General features: G+C 38.7%; 1 protein-coding gene across 1 annotated transcript in view; it reads right to left on the reverse strand.

Moving 5' to 3' along the window:
• Window positions 1-21,847, reverse strand: part of ARHGEF26 (Rho guanine nucleotide exchange factor (GEF) 26) — a 130,737-nt gene that overhangs the window by 38,542 nt on the left and 70,348 nt on the right. The window contains exons 8-11 of the mRNA XM_012642947.1: window positions 21,608-21,737; window positions 18,538-18,612; window positions 13,600-13,689; window positions 7,996-8,150 (exon numbers count right to left, since the gene is read on the reverse strand). Coding sequence (XP_012498401.1) covers window positions 7,996-8,150; window positions 13,600-13,689; window positions 18,538-18,612; window positions 21,608-21,737 — 450 coding nt within the window. The remainder of the gene's footprint in view (window positions 1-7,995; window positions 8,151-13,599; window positions 13,690-18,537; window positions 18,613-21,607; window positions 21,738-21,847) is intronic.

Consider the following 21,847-nt stretch of genomic DNA (forward strand, 5'->3'; position numbering starts at 1 on the left):
CAATGACCTGGTAGTTTTCTATTAAAGAAAATTATTTTTATAAAACCTGAAGATTTGTAACATGTCATAGAGCTCAAGTTATGTCAATATATACAATGTTTATGGAAGCAGGAATAAGGAAGTGAAAATCTCCTGCCTTAAATGTCCACAGGAAGGAAATGTTATGAAAGGGAAGCTCTTCCCCAGATTCCGGTGCTAGGTCAGCTAAAGGTAGAAGAAAATCTGCAAATACAATTTGGTGCTGGCTCCAGTTTTCTCCTACATCCAGTAAAACTATAAGAATATTCAACAAAAACTTGCTTTGGAAAGGATGTTTCTCAAAACCAACAAAAAAGGTATAAGTTTCTAGGTTATTTTTCCCAATAACATTATAGGATGAAGGAAAATGTGAAAACATTCTAGAAAATGAAATCAAGAAGTGATGAAAACAAAGAAATTGAGCCTCTGGAATCAGAGACTCAGATTAAAATCCTGGCTTTGCTGAAAGACCTTAAAAAGATGTTTGTCTTCATTTGTAAAATGGTAATAACACTATGTTACTGTGAAAATTCAATGGTGTGTTGCATATGCACTTTGAGCACAGTGAATAGCACATGGTATGTGCTCAATAATATAGACTCTTATCACCTTATTATTATTACTACTGATCTAACTATAAGAAATATCTAAAAACATCATGGCTAGATCATTTGCGGGGAGAGGATTAAGAAGAAGAATGAAAAACAAACCAGGAGATGATGTCATTTACTGTTATAGATAACAAAACTTCGCTAGCTTTCAGCATTCTTTTGGTATTGTGCCCAGTGTCCAGACCAGGCCCACCTATCTCCATGCTCTAAATGTGTTGAAGGGCCCACCTGGACTGGTGGGAGCAACAGGGCACAACCACTGCACCATACCTGGATGATTAGTACCAGTCAAAAGGAGGTGAGCTCTAAATCTCCAATCACTTCTGTGTCCTTTGAAATTAATGCTCCCATCCCATTTATCCATCCCATTTAAAGGGTCATGGCCTGGTTTGGTGCCATTTTTGAGTTTCTCCATGAGAATGCTCTTTCTCATTATAAAAGGTGTTAGTACTTTTACATAGCTCTTTCTGCTTCCCAAACTACTTGTATGTTAATAGGTGTTCTGTGGAAAAAGGGATTTCCTAGTCGTGGCTGGAATTATCTATCATCTCATCAGCTGCCATCCTCTCCTGCTTCCTTGGCCATTGAGCCCCTATGTGCCCAGCCCCAGGGGATGCATCAGGACTGAACTGAAACAAGGACAGCTCTTCCATTTCTCCTTGTCAGGTGCTAACTTTCCCAGCCTCCCTTATACTGAGGAGAAGTCTTGTGACCCAAAAATGAACCACAAGGTGTAAGAAGCCTTCTGGGGACTGTCTGGGGAGGGTTTTTCTCTGCCGATAAAAAAGAGAAGCAAAAGCCCCCTTTGGGCAGCCTCTGTTCCTCACCCTCGCCTCCCTCCCATGTCTTTGAGCAAAATTATGATGCCTGGACCTGCAGGAGTCATCCACATCCAAGGGCTCTATGCATCGGGGCAAAGTTGAGCACAGAGCACAGTGTAGCCGAAGAATGGAAAAGGGGGCTGGGTTCTGGATTGGAAATGGAAAGAGGCATCTACTGGACATGGATTGCCTGTGTTCGGTCTTCATGTGCTGTCAGAGGACTCTTTATTGCTTCAGCCAGTACTGCTATTTGGGAATTCTGTTACCTGCAGTCAAAGCCTGCCTATATGATCAAACGGTGAATCTCCCAAAGGGGAATAGAGTATTTAGGGCTTCTCAAACTCCCTTGACTACTTAGTTTTTGTTTCATGTGTGGTGTGTGTGTGTGTGTGTGTGTGTGTGTGTGTGTGTGTGTATGAGAGAGAGAGAGAATTCAACATTTTTATTGCTTAAACCCTTTTGCATGAGTACATTTCTACTGGTAGCCCAAAACATTAGTTGATATAATAATACAAAACAAAAACAAGCAAAAAAAGTTTCCTCTATAAGGCACAGTTTTGCAAATAGTCTTAAAGGTTTTTCAAATTGAGGTTATGTGGCATTTATAGACAAGTCAAATTTGAGAGGATGTGGCCACATGCTAAACAAAGCTCCAGATTTTTTTCTGCCAAAATTAAATAATTAAAAACATTTATTTACCTTTTCATGAAGATAGTACTTAAAATGAAGAAGGAAGCGCCTGCCATTCCCAAAGCCTAGCTTTGAAGGTCAAGAAAGCAGTAATGAAAAGTGTCCACAGCCACAAAGAAAAGATCCACGCATCACTCACCTTCTAGTGGCCAAAGAACCTGTGGTTCTGAAAGTAGCCCAAATAATCCTCAAAAGAGTTCCTCCAGGAGAGGAAAAACAAGCTTGACCACTATGCATCACCTAGCTCTCCATGGCCACTGAGTTGGCCATGAAGACAGAAGACATCAACACACTTGCATTCACTGCGGATGTCAAGGCCAACAACAAGCACCAGACCAAACAGGCTGCAAAGAAGCTCTGTGACAATGATGTGGCCAAAGTCAACACCCTGATCAAGTCTGATGGAAGAAAGCGGCCTAAGTTCCACTGGCTCTTGACTATGATGCTTTGGATGTTGCCAACAAAACTGGGATCATCTAAACTGAGTCCGGTTGGCTAAATCTAAATATACCTTTTTTCCAGTATAAGAAAAGTTCATATATATATATAGTAGAATACAAAATCACATATCTTTTAAAAATGAAATAATTCAAGGAAATTTTAGCATAGAAGAAATAGGAAAGAGGAGTGAATAATGCATTCATTCAAAATGTTTATACTTGACTGCCTACATGACTGGTTCACATTCAACAAATATTTATTAAATGATCATTATGGGCTACGTGCTTGGTTACACACTGAGGATACCAAGGTCAACAAGACAGACATGGACACATAGTTAACACCAAATGTTATGGAAGGAAAATACCTGGTTTCATGGGACCACAGAGCAGCAGAAATAAACCCACTCTAGAGAGCTGGATACTAACTCCCAGTGGATGTGACAATTAAAGGATGAAAGGGACTTTGCCACAAAAGGCCTGAGATGAGGTTAGGTTAGTAGGGGAGGGAGAGCATTCCAGGCAGAGGGAGGAAAACATGCCAGGCCTTGCTGGCTAGGAGGGCGGGTGGTTCAAGGACCTGCAAGAGGGAGTGGGTGGTATTCAGTGAGGCGTTTATGCCAAGTGCAAGGTAAGACCGTGGAAGGGCTCTCTGCAAGAGAGAAACTCAGTAGATTTGTCTTTTAAAAAGCATACTCTGGCTGGGGAATGCAAAATGGATTGGGGTGGGGGATGCATGAATCCAGTTAGACATGTCTTACAGGCAGAGTGTGAGGCAGCTGGTACAAGGGTGGTGGCAACGTGAGAGGAGAGAAGACTGGTGACTGACTGGATATGGAGTGCGGTGACGCAAAGGGAGAGTCTAGGTAACCGCACAGGTTTACAGGGCAGCAACTGCGTGGATGAAGGTGCCTTTTACTAAGAAGGGAATAAACCCTGGAGAAGGAACAGGTTTGAAAGAGAAGATCAAGGTAACATATAAGACCCCCACATAGAGGTGTTCAAGTCACGCAACCATAATGACATTCAGAAATCTATAAAAAATGGCATGAATTAATGTTTTAAAATGTGTGTTCTAGAACTAGCTTAAGACATGACAGCACACTTCTTAATTATGTGTTTAAGTGAGGTAATGGAGATAGGACAGGGGTGTGTAGGGGGTTGAACTGTATCCTCCAAAATAGGATAATGAAGTCCTAACCTCCCAAAACCTTAAATGTAACCTTATTTAGAAGTAAGGTCTTGGCACACATAATCAAGTTGAGGTCCTACTGGATTACAGTGGGCCCTAAATCCAACAATCCAATCCTGATATCTGTATAAGGAGAGGGACATTCGGAGACACAGAAAGACAATGGAGAGAAGGTCATACGAAGACACAGGCAGGGACTGGCATTATGCTGCCACAAGCCAAGGAACACCAGGAAGCCACCAGGTGCTGGAAGAGGCAAGAAAGGATTCTTTCTTAGACCCTTCTGAAGGGGCCCCTGCCAACACCTTCACTGGACTTCTGGCCTCAAGAACTGTGACATAGTAAATTCCTATTGTTTTAAGCCACCCCGTTTGTGGTACTTTGATACAGCAGCTGTGGGAAACTAATACAGGGAAGAAAATTTTGCTTTTAGCTTTAAGCAAAATTGGGAGGGAAGGCCTAAGCTAGATATAAAGGACTAAATTAGAATAATAAGACAGTTAACTACCTTACAAAATAAATATTCTGGGGGTTTGAACCTATTTAGGTATTGGATTCACTTTTTGTATTTTAAAACTAGGAACCCGTAAGGCTGTACATGTAGGTGTAGTTTGTAATTAGGCAATTATAACAAGTTATTATTGGACACAAATGGATACTATAGTAAGTTATTATTCATCAAACTGTGGGTACAACTCAACCTATTACTTTTATAATACAACATTACTGTTATTACTGTGTCAGGTCGGACAGATCTGTACATCTGTACATCTACTCTGAAGGCAAAGCTGATTTAGTGTGCCATCACTCCAGTACAGCGGTTCTCAGCTGGGAGCTATTTTGCCCTCAAAAATGCCCAGAGAGATTTTTGATTATCACAACTGAAGAGAGGTGCTACTGGCAAACAGTGGGTAGAGACCAGTGATGCTGCTAAAACATCTACATTGCACAGGACAGTCTGCCCCCAACCCCAACAAAGAATCATCAGGCCAAAAATGTCAACAGCGCCAAGGTTGAGCAGTCTACTCTGGTACCCAGGTAACTTCTAGTCAAAGCTTCAAATACCAAAGAGTTCTCACCCTCATTTAGAGTAGTAAAACTAATCACGTATCCTTCTGATATTTAGTAGAACAGAGTGACTCACAAGCAGCCCAGAGCTATCAAAAACTTTAAACTTTTAAAGAGCCAGGCACAGTAGTACGTGCCTGTAGTCCTAGCTACTGAGGGGATTGAGGTGGTGGGGGTCGCTTGAGGCCAGGAGTTTGAGGCTATCATGTGCTATGAGTGCATCTGTGACTAACCATTGCACTCCACCCTGGACAACACCGTGAGATTCACTTCTAAAAAGTTTTAAAAATTAAACTTTCTTTTAATATTCTAAAAAAATAAAAATTCTTGTCCTCGAAGACAGCCCCATGACCACTAACCAAGCCCAGTTCTGCAGGGACTAGCAGTAATATGGGCTCTTGCAAAGCTGACAGGGGCCACACACCTCAACAATCGATGGGACATGCTCAGCATAAACCGTCTGCCAGTTGGGACTGGGGGAGGAAGAGTAACTGTCCTCCCAAGCAGCCTCCCCTAGTAGCTGGGAAGCCTCCCTGAAGCTGAAAACCCCTGGAGATCCAGCAGCTAAGCTTCTAGACTGAAGCCTGGAATTAAAATTAGGCAGCGGTTGGTTAGATCGGTCCTAAAGAGCTGGCAAAGGTTAATTATCCTTTATCTGTGCCTCATAGCCAAGCCTAAATTATTGCCTTGCTTAGAGCTGTTGTATCTCCTTTGCTGCCGCCTCTGGCATGCAAAGCATTTGCAGTTGACTCCTTAAAGCTATAGTGTAAATACGGCTGTGCATACTGTACATTTTTAATCAAGACTGCTTATCGAGCTTCTGTGGTCTGCTTGTCACCTCACCACATATTCAGGACATAAACAAGTTGGGCCTCCAATGCTATTCCCTAAGTTAAGAGCACCCTAGAAATATGATAAACCAATTGTTAAGGCAAGAAAATCCCAGTTTTGGAAAAGGCAAAATTAGGTACTCAGGTTGCCCACTCCATTGGAGCTATATATCTTGCTCTTTCTTTTATTAACAACACAAGTTCAAATATACCCAAGTAAATAAATGTGGGATAGCTAGGAGAACAGCATTAAATATAATGGCAAAACCACCTGTGGAGGGCAAAGTACACTGCTAAGTAGGATACAATATATATCATAATTCTAACTTTCAAAACATCTGTATTTGTTGAGTAGTTCTCTGTAAGAACAAGAATAAAAGTTGCACTATATTGGTTTAAATACCCTTAATGTTCTCACCATCACCAAAATCATAATAATCAAAACTACTTTTATATCTAAAATTGTCTTGGTACTATTAATATACATTTTATCATTTAAATCAGAAATTTAGATAAAGTTCTTGGTCCATTGAGACAGAACAAATATTTCAACAGCTGGAAGATGTTAAAAGTTCTGGCATTTGAAGAGACATATATAATTACTCTCCCCTAAAACAAAACATCTTGAAGAAAGCCAAGGAAACAGGCTATCTCACAGGAAACCAAAAAAAACATAAAAACACAAAAATTATAATTCTTCTCCAATCTTTATAAAATCTACTTAGCTACTAGAACATTTAGACTATTCCAGGTAAAAGAACTAATTTCTCCTAGGAGATATGAAAACACTATTTCCTGAAATATAAAAAATAATTATCGGCATTTTAATGTATTTATCATTGTCATATTATGGCAGACCATACAAAGTTTTCATTTCAGCTAGACATCCAAGCAGCTGAAATAATTAAAAATATGGTCTGATTAAAAGGAGCCAAAATAAAAGCCCAATCTATTTAAATTAATTTGAATTTTCAAGCTACAAAGTCAGCAACTCAGAAATAGCATTTAAACAATATTTTGGCTGGTCACAGTGGCTCACGCCTGTAATCCTAGCAATCTGGGAGGCCGAGACGGGTAGATCGTTTGAGCTCAGGCGTTCGAGACCAGCCTGAGCAAGAGTGAGACCCCGTCTCTACTAAAAAATAGAAAGAAATGATCTGGACAACTAAAAATATATATATAAATTAGCCGGGCATGGTAGCGCATGCCTGTAGTCCCAGCTACTTGGGAGGCTGAGGCAGAAGGATCGCTTGAGCCCGGGAGTCTGAGGTTGCTGTGAGCTAGGCTGACGCCACAGCACTCTAGCCCACGCAACAGACCAAGACTCTGTCTCAAAAAAAAAAAAAAACCAAACAATACTTTATTTTGTATTTTCATAAGGATCTGTTTCTATGATTCTCTTCACCTTGCCTACACTGTATCCCATGAACTACCCTGCTCCCATCATGTACCATTACTTCAGCCCATCATCATTTCCTTCATATGTGGACATAACATACCACAGATTTATGTTTTTACTCTAAATTCATATTCTAGGAAAGATGGAACATTTATGTAAGTCTAGCAGGAAGATGTCTTACAACCTTACATGTACGGAGTACGTTTAATAAAGAATGTTCCCTGGAGAAAGGCAGAGCTGAGGGTGTGTGCGTGTGTGTGTGTGTGTGTGTGTGCATGTGTTTTAAGAATGGGAATGGTTTGAAAGAAGAAATTCTGTAAAGAAAAGGCTTCAACAGTATTCCTCCTGGACATCTCCCTAGAGCTGGACATGAATACACAACCAGAAGTCCAAAGTGAAGAACAAACACTCTGCCATTCAACTTCCATTCAGCTGTTTCATTTAGACGGGAGTGTGGCTAACACCTTCCCAGTCACAGAGGAACTTCTGGACTAACAATCATTATGGGCAGTTGATTTCGAATTAAGTTACTAGGAGCACTGGAGCTGCCCCCTAGCCTATTATCAACCGGACCAATGTTAATCTGTTATACACAAAGGTTCTATGGCAGAAGTTTGAAAAACACTGGGTAAGAACATAAGAGTGTTACCTTCCCAGGGATATGAGAATTGAATGATAAAAAGGTGCAAAATGCTTAGAACAGTGGATTGCATGCTGCAAAATCTCAATAGAGGTTGGCCAGAATTATGATGCTGATGATTCAAGTCTTAACTATAGAGGTAATTTAAGCACAGATGCAATTGCAATTCAATATGTAGGAACTATAGGTCCAACATCTCTAGCTTTTAAAGGATGATCATTCCAACAGGCATTTGAATTACAGAACTTTGAAACTGGATATCTAGCCAGCAACAACAAAGACTTACCTCTTCTTCTTGGTGATAATGAGCACGTCATTAAACAGAAAGAAGTAGACTTGTTGTTTGGATGTCCTTTTTGAAAAAAGCACAGTGTCTTCCACGTAGGCTGTCAACTCACCTCTTTTTATCAACCACCGGGAAGAGGAGACTAAAGGAAAAGGCTACAAAAAGAGAAAAACTCAGTGTCCAAAGCCAAATTAAAGTTTTTTTAAGATTATAGAAAGTAAAGTATAACACTTACATTCAAATGAATTTATATATTATGGTATGCATCATTATTTTATAGGCATATATTAATAACACCGAAATAAACTACAAGTACAGTGCATTTTCCAAGAAAAAATGAAAAAGAACAATTTATCTTCCAATGTAAAAAAATACTAACTTGCCAATATGCAACTAAAACTCAATGAGAAACTGTTATTGGCTCAATCAAAAATTGTGACCCTTCTACTAACTCTCAACTGAAAAAGAAGACTGAAGTAAGCAGTCACATAAAATTGAAAAGCCTGGTAATGAAATCTACCAGTATGAACTTCACTTATTTTAAATATCTCAAATCAGAATCTAAACATACAGAAAAACATAGATAACTATAAGATAACTAACGAGAGACAAATAATAATGTCTGCATTTACATTATGAACTAAAAAGGCTTTCTCAAGAGGAATAAAACTCTACAAACTTATGTTTTATCTATTGATTATCTGCTTAGCCATATTCTTAAGAACACCTGTTGTTAATAAGTTTATGATAGTTTTTCTCATGGAAGTTCATCCCTGAAAACATGCCACTTTTTAGCTGTGAAAATAAAGTTCTTCCCCAATAATCCATCATAAACCCATAGAAAAGGCAGTATCCCAGGAATTGCATAGTCTTTTTTTCTTTATTCAGTCTCGTACAAGCCAAATGGAAAACTCTCAAAACCACAGAATAATCTTTACCCTTGAGAGCTCTTTTTTTTTTTTTTTTTTGAAGTTACCAAAAATGTTTACTGCCCAAAATCTGGTTTAAAAGACTATACTCATAAAATAGCAAAGACCATCAAATGTCATCCTTTTCAGGAAATAATGATTAAAAATAGCTAAAGGAAATTGAAGATATTTGAGAGGAAATGAGAAGGCTAAGAAAGGATTTCATATTTTTTTAAAACTATATCAAAGGCTTTCATAAGAAGGTTGCTCGTTAGTTAGATACTATTTTCCTGAAGGTTTAAAAGGTAAGATAAAAGATTATGGCTAACCCCGAGGTTTTCACAACTGGCTATTAAGAGAGTTCATGAAGTTTCCAGCTCCAAAAATCTCAAATCAGACAATTAACCAACAGGGACAGCTGAGACCTTAAAGGTCAACAGACAGAGAGACTGCTTAAATAACTCTGGAGAACCAGTCCGCACACACAAGAGGTCACCACAAACACTTCTGTGTCAGGCTGGGTCCTGCCGCAGGGCTGTAATTATAGGAAACTCAGGGCTATCTCGCTATTGTGTGTAACCCTACAAGATGAACCAAGGACAGTATTATGGTTAAGTTCCAGTGTACATGCTACCCTCTGACTGTTCTTAGTTTAGAGGATGGGGAAGAAAGGTTTTTCAATTGTTTTATTATTTTCAAAGTACATTGACTTTTATGGACTCCTCACACATCACCAGGCAAAACTAAATTTCTACGTAAATGCCTAGAATTGACAGTGGCTTTCAATACTGTCTATGCTTCTTTTCAAAACAAAAATCTGATATTGTAAGTGGTTTATGTTTCAAAGTTATTATTAGACGACTGAACTTATTCGGATAGGTTTTCTTAAAGAGACTATTAAAATGACCAAACTAAAAGAAATCAAAACCACCCAAAGTGAGCATAAGTGAATTCCTCTAGTAAGGAAGCTCTGAGACTAGAATCCAGGTGTGAAACTAGAAAAGAAATTCACAAACAAGGCCTAAACAGTACTGAAGTAATGACTTTTCACTCTTTTTTGTGTCACTCAGCATCCTAGAAAAGCAGCCTGAGCATAAGATATAACTAATTTTACGGGGCAGCAAGAAAAGGAAGAGCTTCTGAAGAGCAAATACTTTTTTACAAAAATTGAGATAAAATTTACATAAAATCCACCATATCACCACTTCAAAGGGTACATGTAATTCAATGGCTTTTAGTACATTCACAATGTCATGCAATGATCGCCACTATCTAACTCCAGAACATTCTCATTACCTCAAAAAGAAACCCCATATGCATTATTCCCCACATGCAGTCACTCCCATTCCTCCTTTCCCAAGCACGTGGCAACCACTGATCTAACTCTGAATTGGCCTATACTGGACACTTCATATAAATGGAATTACACAATATGTGACCTTTGAATCTGGTTTCTTTCACTTAGCATGTTTCCAAGGTTCGTCCATGTTGTAGCATGTATCAGAACTTTATTCCTTTTTACAGCTGAGTAATATTTCATTATATGGATATACCATATTTTGTTTATCAGTTCATCAGTTGATTTGGGTTATTTCCACTTTTTTGGCTATTATGAATAATGTTGCCATGAAGAGTCATGTATGAGTTTTTGTTTGAATACCTCTTTTCAGTTCTCCTGGGTGTGGAACTGGTGGGTCATTTGGTAATCCTGTTTAACTTTTCAAGAAACCACGAGACTGTCTTCAACATAAAGACTTTTTACCACATTAGAGATCTTCACTTGGTTATTTCTTGGACTTCTATTCATTAGCAAGGCCCCCACACAGCAACCCTTCTACCGACCAACACACCACCACCCTACTCAATCACGGTTTATGGCTTGCGGGGTAGCCTGAGAATCCTCAACTTTTCCATGTGCATATTTTCAAGGTCAAACTTTCTATCACAAGACAAAAAATAATTCTTCCCTATTTTATAGGGGCAATTTTTAGAAAATGCTGTGATCTAGAAGGAAAAAACTCTGGATTTGAGGCACCAACTAATCTCTGGTCTTTGATCATCGTGGTTTGGCAACCAGCTTTTTCTCTACAACCATCACTTCTTTCCTCCCATCTCAGAGTATGAGCTCTCCTGCTCAACACCTTGCTTGCAACTCTAAGACCTTATTCCGTTGATTTCCCCCCTCTCATTAGCATTGTCTCCCTCCTGGCTTCCTTTGTGCAACCTACAGGATATCCTGAAGACTATTCACTAAAATGGTCCCTCAACTTTGTGTCCCCTCTAGTTATTATCACTGGCCTGTCCTCTTTACAGTCGAGCTTCCTGAATAAAATCCTGTTTAAACTGTTTCACATCCCATTCACTCTGCAACGTGCCCATTATGCCTACGAAACTATTCCAACACAGCTTCTCAATAGTCTTTACTGTTTGCTTATTATGAATCAGGTCTGTTTCAAGTCCTTTATATCTCTTAAACAATTTAATCTTCATAAGAACTCCATAAGGGAAAGTACTATTATCAGACTCATTTTATGGTTCAGAAAACCAAGACTTGAAAGGGTAAGTAATACCCAAGGTTGTATTGTTAGTATACTAGTAAGTGGTGCAGCTACTATCACAACTCAGGCAGGCCAGCTCCAGAGCCTCCAGAGCCTATGATCTTAATTTATACTGGCTTCCTAGTGCCAGTCCAGGCATGCCTTCCACCCTCCCTAATATTACCACTGTTTAGTACATGACACTCTTCCACAAACTTACAAACTTAAAAATGAAAAATGTGTGTGTTTATGCATACACATACGCCCCCCACGCACGTAAATTTTATTTCCCTCCAAATTAGAAAAAGATCCACATTATTATACTGTCATTGTTAAGAATGTGGACTCTGCAGTCAAAGGTTTGAATCCAGACTTCGCTACATCTTGATGTATGACCTTGGGCAAATTATTTAATCTCTCTAGCTTCAGATTCTTCATCTATAAAGTGGAGGTAATAATATTACATAGAACACTTCATAGGGTTCTTGTGAGAATGAAATGAGACTACATGAACATGGCATACAGTAAATAACTCAACCAGCATTCTCATAGTAACAGCAGCTATATAAGTAGCAGCCATAGTTGTACCATAAACGAAATATGGCCAAAATTGAACTTCTTGCCTTTCCCCCAACTTGTTCCTCCTCCTGGATTCCCCATCTAAGTGATGGTGTGATTCCACCCAGCAGCCACAGAAGGCTTGGGGACACCATCGCCACTGGCCTGCTCCAGGCACCCTGTGTGAGAGTCTCTCCAGGTCTGCTGCCCATCTCCTAAATGGCCTTCTGTCTTGGTCGTATTACTTCCCAACTCAACCTTCACACAGCTGCCGCAAAAAAAATTTTTAAATAATAAATTCAATACTGTAGTGGTGGCAGAGGAGGGTGTTAAAAAAAAAAAAGCAAGTACTATAAAAAAGTATTAAGTGAAAAGTCTTCCCACTCTATTCCTCATCCATCCAGTTCTGCTCGCTAACCACTGCCCCACCCCCCGCCTCGGGGAATTACTGATAACTAATTTCTTCTGTAACTTTCCAGAGGTTTCTTATGCAAAAGCAAATTTTGTGTTTTATAATTTCTGTATGAGGACATTATGACTATTTAAAGTGAGTGAGTGTGTGTGTATGCGTGTGTGTTGTTTTTAGCAAGTACACATCATCTTCTGTTTTATGGATCGAGTTTCTGCATCTAAACTATTACAGGCAGGGTGTTATGGTAGAAGAGTCTACAGTGACCTGCCAGTCAGGACGCCTGGACCCTAGTCCTGATTTTACCACTGCTAGCCAAGTGAGTCTGCCGACAATTATTTTCTGGGCTTCTTTTCCTCATTTATAAAATGAAAGGGTGTAGCTATACTATGTCTATGGTCCTCGAACTGTATGACATGGCAGAGAATCTTCTCTCAATAGAATACCACGGAGTGCTACTCACTATAATTCTACTGACGGAATTAGAAACACTTTCAATAGGGAAAAATATGACCAGTCATTTAAAATTGCTTAATTAAATTTATGTGTTATAAAACTAAATAGAATCAATCTCAAGCACTCACATCCATTAAGAACTAAGCTGTGAGCCAACAAAGGACTAGCCATGACCTAGATTTGCCATTAACCGTCATCCTCTTCTTCTTTGTTCATCTTGTCATCTGCTCAAGAGCAGTATTAAACAAGAAGTAACAAGCAGCACATATTCAAAGAAGAGCCACAGGAGAAAAACAAACTTGAAAAGAACTGTCCATTAATGATCTGCTTTGCAAATGGGAAAAGAGGTGTCCTTATTTGATTTAGGAGAACACCCTGGTTCAGCTCACGGGATACCATTGGTTTTCAGGACATTTTGAGAATACTGAAGAACTCTCCTTTCAATTCTAAAATTCTATTATTTTAACTACACTTTCTCCCACATTTGGTGTCTTCCTGGAAAAAAAATATGTGCTTTTTAGATGATACCTAACTTCACGATGTGAGAAATGTCACTTTGTCTGGTGCAAGCAAGAGCAGAATTGCCCAAAGCATCTGCTACTCCTGCCAGCCTCTCTCTAACCAATTTATGACCCTTCTTTGAAAAGCAAACTCCTATCCGCTTTGTTGCCCTCAACTATCTCTATTTAGATAAGACTTAAGCAAAAGCAACTAATAAACATAGGTAAGAGAATACCTTAATTTTAAATTCCAGCTGGGAATTAATTGTGTACATCATCTCGGTCCTTTCCATCTTCCGGGCTCCTTCATTGCACAGTCGAACCAACTGGGAACAGATAGTCAGGAGAGTTAAAGGTCAAGGAGAGGTACCTCACTTTCAAAAGCAGATTTCCCTCCCAGGAAATAATTAGCACTTGGGAAGCCCCAGAGACTCGTAAATGCTCTGTATTCACACTCTTTTTGCTGAAAATAATGATATTGTTTTCCCAGAATCTATAAAACCCCATCAGTAACCCTCACAAATGAAAAAGAAGATTAATTCTTGAGCTGGCTATATTCGTGATTTCAGTTTCCATATAACACTAGCAGACTGGGGGAATAACTCTTGATATTCACGACTTATGCTCAAGAGAGAGAAAGAAATGCTGCCTTACAGAGAAAACAAGTCCCTGGGACTGCATCTCTTCACATGACGGCCTTTCACGTACTTTTAGTATAAAGGTAGAGCAATTCACTTGCCCAATACATCTTTGTCAGCCTTTCCGGAAAGTACCAATATGAAATCAAGTGAACAGGAGATTCCTAAAGGAACACAGTAGTCTACTGTAACTGGGATGTCAAATTCTTGAAAAAAATTAAGTAACATTCCTGGTTTAATTCAACAAACAATTACTACTACCTTCCTATTTTCTCTTCTGTGCAAATTCTTTCTTTTCAATTTCTCAGTAACAACCAAGCAGAATTTGTCAAAATCTCTCTTACGTCCAAGGTTAGAACTTCTCTAGTAGCTTTTCCTAAAGGTCCTCTCTCCCCAACTTCTCCTCTAGGGAGGCAGCACAGGATTTGCAGTACTGGAGGAGAGAGACCCTCCTGAGCAGTAGGATGTCAGGTAACTTCCCCTCCTTTGCCTCATAGGTAAATTATTCCAAAAGCGATAATAGCAAACATTCACCAATCCCTTATTAGGTGCCAGGCACTACAGCAAACACTTAAATGCATTTTCTCAGGTAAGCCCTTCAACCACCCCATGATAAATGTATTTATGTGCTATCATCATTTGCACTGAACTGATCAGGAAACTGGGGTTCAGAGATTGAGTAACTTGTGTGAGTTCACACAGCTGGTAAGTGGTCAGGCTGGGAATTGTGCAAAGGCAGCTTGATTTTCTGCATCCAAGGTCAGGCTGTTTTTTCTCTTAGTGTTTTCCAAAGTGGGTCTGCAGACCACTGATGAGAGAAGAGATGAATTTAAGTGGCTCCCAGATATATTTATTTTTAATATAAAGATGTATATTAGAATCATAAACAACTACCTCATAAAGCCCATGATTTTGTATTAATAATTATTACTAGGAAGGACGAGAATAAGTAACATAATGAGTCAATTTAAAGTTGATTAAAAGAAACAGTACTTCACAGTAAAGTGGTACAAAGACATACCAAACTCAAACGGGGGTATGTAGCTGCAGACATTTAGGAAGCTTCTGATGCTATCACTATCTTTGCTCCTCTGTGCCTGGCTATACAGTGTCCTCAGTCACTCCTGTGCCTTCTTTTGCTGCCTCTCAGCTAGATATTCCTATCAGTAGCTGACCACACCCACATTTTTCTAATCTTAAAATAAATAAACAAAGACCCTTCCACCCTTCCCTTTCAGCTACAGCTCTTTCTCTTTCCACTCCTGCCTGATTCTTGGAACAGCTAGCTACCACGGCTGGCCGGCTGCACACTCACACCTCCCTCATTCCTCAACGCATTCCACCCTGGTTTCCACACTCACCAAGAACACAATCTACGTGATGGCAAACCCAATGAACACTGCCATCATTATATCCCTTTATCTTCCAGGAGCATTCAACAGGGTTGATCATCAAATTATCCGCCTTTTGCCAGGCCATTATGGTTTTCCTTCTTCTCTGGTATGTTTTATTTTGTTTTGTTTTTTTAAGTATCCTTTGGGGCTCCTTTTCCCTAAATAAGACCAGGAATGTTGGCATTCCTCAGGGTTGTGTCTCAGACTCCTTGCTCTCTCATTCTACATACTTTCTCTAAGTAATCTCATCCACTCTCCAGCTTCAGGTATCATCCCTATGCTGATGGCTCTCAAATCCCATTTCTAATTCAGGTCTCCCCTCAGAACTCTGACTTGTTTATTCAGCCAGCTTGGATGTCCTATAGGAATCTCAATTACAACATGTCCAAATTGAAAGTCATCAGCTTCTCACTATGTTCCTATAGTAGATAAATTAGAGGATCCACCTCATTGTCCAAGCCAGAGACCATATTCCTTGACTTCTGTCCCCAAATGTGCTCACCCAATCAATCCCCGAGCCTACCTCCCCAATATATAGGTGGACTTCTCTCCACTTTACCATCACATCAGTAGAGGCCCCGACACCTCTTGTCTAATCAACTATAACTGGCCTCATAACTAGTCCCATCCCCATTGTCATCTTCATAACACACGAATTTACACCTTCCACGTCATCTTAGGATAAGACCTCCAATTCCCTAATATGTGTAACAAGGCCCCACACAACTGGCTTCCCACTACGTGCTCTCACTCTCTTAGACTGGGTTCTAGTCACTAGAAGAACATTCTGGTTCTTCAAATTCTCCAGTGCTTTCTTGCCTTTGAGTTTCTACACACACCTGAGACATGCTCTTTTCCCCAATTCCTAGCTTGCAGCCACTCTTGCATTACATCTCTGCTTAGCCACCACTTTGACTTCTCTATTATGTTGCCAACCACCACTAATTGTAATTCTATTTAACGTCTGCCTTCTTCACACTGTACATTCCACCAGCACAGTAACCACATCTATCTCATTCATCACCCAATGTATAGGGGTTGGCATTGTGCCTGGCACAGTGGTTAATACTTAATAAATACTTATTGAATAAAAAAACTTCAGTAAAGTTGCAGGACACAAAATCAACATATAAAAATCAGTAGCATTTTTATATGCCAACAGTAAACAATCCAAAAAAGAAGCCAAGAAAGTAATCCCATTTACAACAGCTACATATAAAATAAAATACCTAGGAATAAGCTTAACCAAAGAAGTGAAAGATTTCCATAATGAAAACTATAAAACATTCATGAAAGAAATTGAAGAGGACACCAAAAAATGGAAAGATATTCCATGCTCGTGGATTGGAAAAATCAATACTCTTACACTGTCCATACTACCAATCTTCAATTCAATTTGATGTAATCCCCATCAAAATACCAATGAAATTCATCACAGAAATAGAAAAAAAATTCCTAAAATTTATGTGGAACCACAAAAAAACCAGAATAGCCAAAGCCATCCTGAGCAAAAAGAACAAAATTGGAAGAATCACATTACCTGACTTCAAATTATACTACTGAGCTATAGCAACCAAAACAGCATGGTACTGGCATAAAAACAGACATATAGGCCAATGAAAGAGAATACAGAACCAGAAATAAATCCACATTTCTTAAGTGAACTCATCTTCGACAAAGGTTCCAAGAACATACAGTAGGGAAAGGACAATCTCTTCAATAAATGGTGCTGAGAAAACTTGATATTCATATGCAGAAGAATGAAACCAGACCCTTATGTTCACCATATACAAAAACCAAATCCAAATGGATTAAAGACTTAAATTTAAGACCTGAAACTATGAAACTACTAAAAGAAAACATTGAGGAAACACTTCAGGACATTGGTTTGGGCAATGATTTCTTGAGTAGTATCCCCCAAACACAGACAACCAAAGCAAAACTGGAAAAATGGGATCACATCAAGCTAAAAAACTCCTGTATTGCAAAGCAAACAATTAACAAAGTGAAGAGACAACCCCAGAGTGGGAGGAAATATTTGTAAACTACCCATCTGATGATGGATTAATAATTAGAATATATAAGGAGCTCCAACAACTCAACAGGAAAAAAATCAAATAATCTGATTTAAAAATGGGCAAAAGATTTGAATAGACATTTCTCAAAAGAAGACATACAAATGGCCAACAGGTATAAGACAAAATGCTCAACATCATTAATCATCAAAGAAATGCAAATCAAAACTATAATGACATATCATTTCACCCCAGTTAAAATGGCTTTTACCAAAGACAGGCAATAACAAGTGCTGGTGAGGATGTGAAGAAAGGGGAACCCTCATACACTGTTGGTGGGAATGTAAATTACTGCAACCACTATGGAGAACAGTGTGGAGGGTCCTCATAGAACTAAAACTAGAACTACCATACAACCCAGAAATCCCACTCCTGGGTATATATCCAAAAGAGAGTAAATCAATATATCAAAAAGATATTTGCACTTCCATGTTTATTGCAGCACTATTCACAATAGCCAAGATTTGGAATCAACCTAAGTGTCCATCAACAGAAGACTGGATAAAGAAACTGTGGTACACATACATGACGGAGTATTATGTAGCCAAAAAAGAATGAAATCCTGGCATTTGCAACAAGAAGTGTGGAACTGGAGAATATTATGTTAAGTGAAATAAGCCAAGCAAAGAAAGATAAATCTTTCATGTTCTCACTCATCTGTGGGAGCTAAATATTAAAAACAATTGATCTCCTAGAGACAGAGAGTAGAATGATGGTTACCAGAGGCTGGGAAGAGTAGTGTGTATGTGTGTGTGTGGGGCGGTTAATGGGTGCAAAATAAATAAAATTGCAAATAAATAAATATTTACTGAATGAGAAATGAATAAACAACTACTTAGACATCAAATGAAAATGAGATATCTTTCGGCTCTCAAAGCAAAACTGTCTGAAACAGTGAAAAGGCCAATTTCATTTTAGTACAACACATATTATTTTGTTTTTCAACTACGTAAAGAATGCTGTGCAAATGGCTGTCAGAATCTACCAGTTTACAGCATCAAGCCAACAAACACTGTCTTCTGAGGTATCTGAATGGTTTGCTGTCTGGGGAGCTACACAGCAGTTACCTTGCTCACTTCTTTTAAGGCCCTTTTGCAGACTTCGTACTTCGGAGAGTCCTTAGGTGTTTTTTGACAGATAGTCTGTAATGAATTAAAAGTGTATAAAATCAATGGATTTATTTCATTAAGTAAAATAAAACCAATGATCAGCCATATTCTCTTACTCACAGCAAATTTAACAATGCTGAACACAATATCATGGATGAGTATGAGAACAACATTAAAATCCAATTAAAAAAACAGGAAATAATCTTTAAACACACAGTCCAAGTAAATCCAGGGAATGGTTGATAAAAAGATAGAACTCAGACGCAGGTAAGCTGGTTTCAGATATCAGGTCTTCCCTTTACGAGTTATTTGACCTTGGGCAAATCACCAACTCTACCTTTATAAGCCTCAGTTTCCCCATCTGTAAAATCAGGGCAATGCCAACTATATCACAAGGTTGTTGCAAGGGTTAAATGATAATTTATATAAAATTCTTTATGAGTGCCTGGCATACAGTAGGCCCTCAATAAATAAGAGTTACTTTAATTATCACCATCATAATGGCTATTATCAGAGGTGACTGTGTTTGTAGATGATACAATATGAATAAGAAGAGCAAGGAAAAAAAAAGGCTGGTAGGTTTTCTCTTGATATATTTATACTAAGAAATTTCATTCATGATGGTAAAATGAAGTTCAAAGAGGTAAACTGAATTACATATAACTTTTGAAACTATATACATTCAAAGCTTAGGGAACCATTTTAGTTGTTAAAAGTGTTCATTTCAGGCCAGGTGTGGTGGCTCACACCTGTAATCCCAGCACTTTGGGAGGTGGGAGGATCGCTTGAGTCCAGGAATTCAAAGCTATGATTGTTCCACTGCACTCCAGCCCGGGTGACTCTGTCCCTTCCCTCTCAAAAAAAAAAAAAGTGTTCATTTCAATTAGTAAGTTTAACTAAATTTCCAAATGAAGTAAAATTGAAGAGACACATTTTAAGTACATTCAGTCTGCCTAGGTGGTCACATTCTTACATATGAAAAATGGATTAGGGCAATAGGCAACAGGCAGAGGAGGGAAGTAGGTTGGCAGCTGGCAAGTCGCTGGTACCTTAAATGTGGATGAGTGCCAGGCCTATAAACCTGAGAGTTGGGTGTCTGGATTGTTACTATGTGATAGTTGAGAAGCACAGAGTGCACCATCTGCAGGTTTATATTAATGGTTTTTATATTTTTTTGACTATGACTGTAAGAAATGCATTTACCCTGCAAACGGTACACATGCACACATAAATGAAACAAAGATTTTTTATGAAACAATATTTAACTACATTTCAAGCCACATACATATGTTCTACTATATTTCATTTTTTAAAAACACTGTTCATGATTCAAAAATCAATTTAATAACCCACAAATGGGTATGAAAGCCAATATGAAAAATATTGGTTTATATCCCCGAGAGCAGAAATCCTTAGTATTTTGTGCATACATGAATTTTCCAGGAAGAAAAGCTATAGCTCTACTCAGAATCTCAAAGGAGTTTGTGACTCAAAGTTTAGAGCCCACTGGACAATCATGGCATGACTTTCCAACATTGTACAACATGTTGTGTTGGATTTTGGTGTCACATTCTATTCAAGCAATTTTCTCAAAATTTAACAGAGAAAGGATATAAAAGGCTGGGAGAGCACAGTATATACAGAATCTAAGGAAACACGGCTAAAATCTATTTTCAGAAGAAAAAGAACCTTGAAAATTCAAAAATCTAACACTGACAAATTTTATATTAAGAAAGCACCCATTTCTCATTTTAAAAAATAGTAATGTTTGAAATAATATTTCCTTACATGGACCAAAGTTTTCTTTTTAAAACAAAATTTGGTTCTGATAACCTAGCTACATTCTATCCTTAGACATGATAAATATTAATCTCAAAAAAAAGGAGTTGGAGCTAAATTTTCAAAATCACAAGCTTCCCGATATTTACCCAGGAGTTACAGGTGATGGGTGGGGAAGCTGTAAAGGCAGCAGACTGAGGTGGACCTGCAGAGCAGCAAGAGGCTGTGAATTCTAAAATGACCAACAAAGCATCTTCCAGACTGCAGCAGTCAACTAAGTGGCCACGATCACACGCTTTTATACATTTCAAAATTTCAGTGATCATTTAGAATAACTCTTAGAATTTACAATGGGATATAGGATATGGAATTTACTTTGTAACCTTAATCATAATTTTCGCTCTATTTTTATCCTGTGTTTTGATTTATAAAATCAAGAATGTAAAAACTGATATTATATCAACATTATCATCCAATTTTAAAGTAGAATTATGACAAAATATTCTAATTGGATCAAAACCACACTCTGTGGCCCACTGGCAAGACGGGACCTGTGTCAGGCCACCCAGTTTCCTCTCATTGCTGCACCTACAGTTCCGGCGCAGCCAGCGGTAGAGGCTCCCGCCCACGGCCTACCTGTCTTCCCAGTTGCACTTCATACCAGGCAGTCTCTACTCACTTCTCCCAGCCATGTCTTGCCAAGATTCAAAGTCAAACATTTGTTTCCTTCGTGAATCTTGCCTAACACAAGAAGGATGCTGGGCTTTTCTCATCCACTTTGCCCAAGCATAATATAAGCAAGGTTATGCCTTGTCATGCTGAAAAGAGTCTCATTCCTGGGTGAAAGGGAAGCCCCAGAGCATCCTGGAACATTACAGATGAAGGGATCTTAGTGATTTGCCTGAGGCAACTTAGGCCCAAAGAGATTAAGTGAGTTGCCCAAGGTCACATGCCTAGTGACTCAGCCAGAAAGGGAATCCAGGTTTCTTGACTTTGAGAAATCACTATTCTTCCTATTTCAAAAAACGGTGATGTAATCTAATTTCTTCAGAATGACCATATAATCTTAAATGAAAGATAATTTCCAGAGATATCAGACACAGATGAAACTTTCCAACCAAATAGCACCTTCTCACATAATTGAGGAATTTTATAGAAGGTATATACATTAATTTAAGTGGAATAAGAATAATTTTCTTCATCAGATTTAGAGCAGCACAGACATGCACAGCGGAAAAGGCATGCTTACATCCATCAGCAATGGCAGGCGCGTCACCCGCTGCATGGGGAGAATGAGAAAAGAGATCATGGGCAAGTTCCTACAGTCTTCATGTGACTCGATCCTTGATAATACTTCTTTAAAGGATGGGTTGGTGGCTCTGAGAAAAAAACAAAGAAAAAAGAAACTTCAAAATATTTCCTCCTCAAGTTAAGAAGTAAAAATGTATTACAAAATACTGTGAAAAATTCATGTACTATCAATGATATT

The sequence above is a fragment of the Propithecus coquereli genome, unplaced genomic scaffold (assembly GCF_000956105.1).
Source record: "Propithecus coquereli isolate 6110/MARCELLA unplaced genomic scaffold, Pcoq_1.0 Scaffold19, whole genome shotgun sequence".
Taxonomy (NCBI): Eukaryota; Metazoa; Chordata; class Mammalia; order Primates; family Indriidae; genus Propithecus; species Propithecus coquereli.